Genomic DNA, 5617 nt, shown 5'->3' with positions numbered 1-5617 from the left:
TATATAATGTTTTCCTTGCATTTTATTCATTAATCATGTTTGTTGGTATAGATAATCTTCGAGTGTCGTCGTAGCTTCGTGACGAGGCAGAATCGCCGCGAAGACATACCGTGTGGCTATGCGCGTCTTTGTGTGTGTGTGTGTGTGTGGTTCTAGGTTCCGTGATGTACGTTCTTGTGGCCTCACCCTGAACGGGGGTGTTTAGGCCCTGGTTCAACTATCGAAACGCATGACTTCATCATATACTTCGAGTTCGGTGCCGCTCTCAGCGTTTTCGTAGAGTTCGCATAGAGCGCCTTTTTGATCATTTAAGTGTCAACTACGCTGGCCAACGAACGCCATAGGCTAGAGAGAGATTTCATTTTTCCGTTATCGACGCCATCTGCTTCAGGCAATCATACGCAAGTGACGCTATAAATATGCGACAAAACATCAGCCCTTATCGTTTTTCTTCGGCCTTTCTATAGGTCTATTGGTTTGGCTTGTTCTGTTTGCTCAGCTTATGGTCCGACCAAGCGCCCGTATACTGCGCCGGGGCACCGGAGTAACTAATATATATTTATGTATATACTATTGTTGGGTCAGCGCACCCATGCCACAATCGCCTCAAGGCGTGACATGTTTCAAGTGAAGATCCTATATCGCTTTATGTATAATCCTTATATCGGGCGTGATAGTATATGCCATCATTTAGTTGTCTATTACCGTCAATAGTAGGTGCAATTTTTAGCGACTAACATTGACCGCGTCGGCTTGGACATCCTCCACGACGCTGCTCTTATCAACGCTATTGTTATTATCGCGTTTTTCTGTCTCGTCTATTTTCACCATACTGAATGACAATTTAACGGGGTCACTATCATGGCTGTTCCTTTTGCGTGTTATATTCTAGTAAAGATGGCAATAATAAAATCATTATCAATGTGAACTAAAATTTTAACATGAGCTCTAGTTGAAGTTGTACATAATGTTAAGAGGTTTGACGAAATGAAAGTCGACTAACCTACAATTGGGACAGGCGACGTTGTGCGAGTAATCGCTAAAGAAGTACTTCTTCTCAGGATCGCTTAAAGTCATAATGATTTGCTCGCAGCGATTGCATCGTAGGCGGTCTTCACAACAAGGTTGAGCCGCAAAGACATCGTAACAATACAGGCCGCCGATGATGTGTGGGGAGCCGGCCCACTTCTGGTGGCAGGACACACATCGTAGCGTTTGCCAGTCGCCGTCTAGGCATGTCATGCAAACGGCGTTTAGGTACTGCGTTTGCGAGATACCGTTCATGTCGCGTCGGCCTGCAGCCATCGACACCGAGCCTGGCGAGTGTTGTCGGGGTGATAAGAACATCAGGCCATCAACGATCGGAAACTGATCGTAGATCTCGAGCGAAGAATGGCATAAACAGCAAGGTAACCGTGTGGTACGTTGCTGTGCTAGCGTTGTCAGAATGTACGTGCGAATGTCATCGCTTCGATCGTCATCCTCTACCTTAATCATATACGAATTAATCTTGGTTCGGGGCAGACAGTTGAATGCCGAGTAATCTTGACGTCTGGAGAATAGTTGCACTTCCTGCTGGCTATGGGGGTTCAGTTTTTCGTAGTTACCTGAGCGAGACGAATTAAAGAACGGGTTGACTGGCGATCGCGGGATGGGCGATGCAAATTGGTCAGGCGTCATCGGTGGTGAACAGCCCGTCGAGCCTGTGGACGAGATTGAGGAACTGCGCATTCGGTCCTGGTTGATTAATTGTTGATGCTGGAGTTGTTGGTGGTGATGATTGTTTTGATGACGATTCGAGTACTGCTGCTGCTGCTGTTGGCCAACCTGAACAAGTTGGCCGCCGTACGCGGCGGCCGAAACCCTCGTCGTGGCCACGATTCCTTGCGACGATCCTAAAACGGTCTTTTCGTTCTGCTTCTTTTTACGGCCACGCTTCTTTTTTTCATCGGCTACCGGCGGAATCCAGTCGAGATCCTTACGGAGTTGGCCCTTGTTGCATTTGCACGCGCACGCCTTAACAATATAATTCGACGCTTTTTTCGACCAGATATATTGAAGTCTCTGCTTCTCTGTCCAGTTTCGGCCTCCCGCAGTTTTCGGCAGGCATCCGAGCAGCGAGCTCTGCCATTGTTCGAAGCACTCGCGGTGCATGTACTCAGCACGACAGTCCGTGTTGGTGCAGACAACTCGTACGGCGTTCGACAGGTCATCGGTAGACAGCGGCGCCTTACAGCCGGTCGGCACGCAGCAGTCTCCGGCGGTGTCAAATTGTACGATCTGCTGTCCACCGATAGCGCGTCCGGCAACTGCTTGAATGAGAGTTCGCACATTCGGGTCCGCTTGATTTGTTGGCATCAATCCAAATGGTATTGTCTTGTTAGCGATAGCGAATGACACAACACGCTGTGCTACCGCGGTCATTATGTCCGTCGGGGTTAACTAGGGACGGCTTCACGTGAATTCAGTCCGATCAACTCTTGCGATTCTCACGCACCGACGAAAATCTATAGCGAGGCACCCAATTGCAAGCTTGCGGTCGAGTTTCTGATTTGACAAATTCCTTCAGAAGATTCGCGGATGCTGGGCACCGATAGATATTCAGTGATGAATGAGGAACACAGAGGGCATTTTGTCACGATACATCGTCTTTGCCCGCTGTTCGTATCTGTTTCTTCTTATGACTTTTACGATGACACACGCTGATACGGTTGGCGATGACGACTGCTGTACACAATTATTGTAAATTCATACAGTGATAATTTATAAGTAAACGGCGGACGTCGAAACGTTGACGACGAAGCATATACACACATTCACATAATAATATTAGGTAACCAGTTATCACCAGGTGAAATCGGTCGGCAGATGAAGATGGTGAGCGGCTAGAGTATAGTCAGGGACTAGTTGATCTACTCACTCCCGTCTACCAACTATATGTCAAAAAATTACACACGTTCCTGGATGATTGCGATTGTATTAGTCTTATTGAGGTGTCAAGTAATGTTCCTATTTGTTTATCTGTTCCATTATTACTGTATATTGCTGGTGTCGTTCGCGAACGGCTTGCTTGAGAAAACTACACCAGCTCTGCTAGCGGGGCACAGCGGAAATTTACTGTGGTATAGGGCTGTGCTGGTAGGAGGACGCTTGCCACACTGTGTTTTACTTAGGACAGGCAGTTGCTTGTTGTTGCAACTGGCTGCCGGCTTCCTGCCGGCGCTCCGCCCTCGGAGGGGACTCAGGCTAAACTGAGCGGGATTGGTCGCGTAAAGAGTAGCCGCCGATCGAGTAACAGGAACAACGAGCACCGAGTTGCAACTGAGTCCAAACTGCTAAAGTGTATTCACTATATCGTGCTCCACGCGGCCAGCACTGCCGCGACTGCTTTCCCGCCGTGTGCCGGCTAGGAGAGGGCAGCACAATAGCCCTCACCCATTCCAGCCGTCGCCCTTCTCTCCACACGTGCCGGCCATGCTCGCCCGCCGCTAACCGTCGCAGAGGCTCCTAATAATATTGCTTGCCCGCATAAACCTTACGAACTCCGACGACTGCTGTTACGACTACCCTTGTTCACTTCGCACTCTTTCCCAACACGGCAAGCGGCTACGCAACCCTCACCCAGAAGAGTTTTGCCGACGCTGCTCCCCCACGCCGAGGCAAACGGAAGCGAGTTGAGTCACCGCACCGCGCGGCGCTCCTCTTCCTACTTAGAAAAAAGCTTGCACCCAATGATAGGGGTAGCTGGTACAGATATGGATGCTACTACCTACCAACAGCGGAACTGGAAACTAATTTAAAATCAGACAGCACTCTAACCACTATTGCCCACCGGTTATGTTTGTTTGGCTACAGATATGCACACCACTTAACAGACGCTAAATATGCCATAGTTCAGCAATGCACAGACGCAAATCGAGTGCGTAGTACGTACACGATGCATTCAACATATTGAGTACGACAGGAATCATCAAAAAAGGGCTAAACAAACATAATATTGTTCATATTATGATGTTCCAGGCAATATGAGGTTCATGAAAGACACTAACAGCATCCTAACTCCTAGTCGATTTCTCCGCCAAAAGTAAACATATCTTTGATTCCACTGTTATGCAGTTGTCTACCAATCTCTGTAAATATACGTGCTGCGTAGGTCAAACATGACGACTCATCAAAAAACGAACCATTCGTACGAATCGTATACTTATAAATACATATAGGTGTAATTCATAGAGATGCAGCATCTACGAACCGCTTCAATAGACATCTGAGCAGAAATACTTTTCGATGCAGTACGCTCTTCATTCATAATTCAAATAATTATTTTGCACGATACCTATAAATTTGGCTGTAATCTTAGACACTTTGATTGTTGACTTTTTAAGTTTTTAGTGATATCTATAGTAACGCGTTGCCGAATTATTTTCTGTGTGTCCATGTTGTTTCTAATCTAATGCTGTACAGTACGACACACTATGTTTATAATTGAAGTGCAACGCGTATATATATATTTTTTTCTTTGTCTTTCACTTGTGTTCTCGCTTTAAGCCTGTGCTCATGGTAGCAATTTCAGCTGCAGGCCTTCTCGGACGGCCTACGCGAACAGTCGCGTAGATACACTTCATTTAGTAGCCTAAAAGATAGGCCTGAAATACCTATTGAGACCACTTCAAGCAACTAAACTGGTGCAATTAATTTGTCTTATACTGATTAATGTCCAGTACATAAATATTATAGTATACACACTTGGACCACCTTTATTTTAGTTTTTGTAATAAGGCCAGCGGAGCAGTGAACTTCTGAGGTGCCTCATAATGATATGCCATCTGCATCGGATAATCTTCACACTCCGAGCTGAGTGCGTTGATCAGTTCCTTCGCACAAAAATTAAATGCTACTCGGAAGAATCGTTTTCAATAAGGATCAGTATTTATTCTGTAGTGGACTAGGATGATGACATCGTTTGGAGAGCGACTGAATATCTTCCCATTGGCATCTGGCCGGATAATTTCACAGGATAATCAGATAAGCTGGTGATTATTCAGCTTTTGTTTGTTTCAAGATGGCTGTTACGATTTCGTGTGCCACAGGCATTACAATACCTGGCACTATTTTTGTCATGCGTTTTCACTTCGTAAATATACAACCGAGATTGTCTGCTTTAGTTGTAAAGAAGTATCTAGAATTTTGTGAAAACATGGCCAGTACCTTTTGAGTTTTTACCTAACCACTCGCACTATATGTATGTATAGTTTAGAGGCAGTTTTTTATAGTAATTGCTAGTATAGCAATGACTCATACACGACAGCGTGCCCAAAACGGACAGGTAGTATGATTTAATTTGAAAAAGCTGAGGTGCGCCCTATTTATGAGTCTTATTTCTAACCGAGAAATCTTTCAGTTTTTGTTCTTTCTCAGCTGTAACCCGTCTGCCTGATTAGAAGCTATTATAAAAAAAAAAGGGCTATCATATCGAAATCTACAGTCAAATACGTCATTGTGAAATTGTCTAAATTGTTCTAAAAAAAAAAACGCTTTAAACTCGTTCAAGAGCAGACATTTTGTGGATATTGAAACAAATGCCAAACGAGAACAAAAGCAATACAAAGAATACATA

General features: G+C 45.3%; 1 protein-coding gene across 1 annotated transcript; it reads right to left on the bottom strand.

Moving 5' to 3' along the window:
* Positions 1 to 4: 4 nt before the first annotated feature.
* On the bottom strand, positions 5 to 3471 carry heca (hdc homolog, cell cycle regulator). The gene has a single exon (XM_022799928.2). The coding sequence runs from the start codon at positions 2422 to 2424 to the stop codon at positions 949 to 951; it is 1476 nt and encodes a 491-aa protein (XP_022655663.1). The 5' UTR covers positions 2425 to 3471; the 3' UTR covers positions 5 to 948.
* Between the last annotated feature and the right edge of the window lie 2146 nt (positions 3472 to 5617).

The sequence above is a fragment of the Varroa destructor genome, unplaced genomic scaffold, assembly GCF_002443255.2.
Source record: "Varroa destructor unplaced genomic scaffold, Vdes_3.0 BEIS01000003.1, whole genome shotgun sequence".
NCBI classification, from domain to species: domain Eukaryota; kingdom Metazoa; phylum Arthropoda; class Arachnida; order Mesostigmata; family Varroidae; genus Varroa; species Varroa destructor.
The sequence above is the reverse complement of the archived record's forward strand: the minus strand, read 5'-3'. Positions and strand labels throughout refer to the sequence as shown.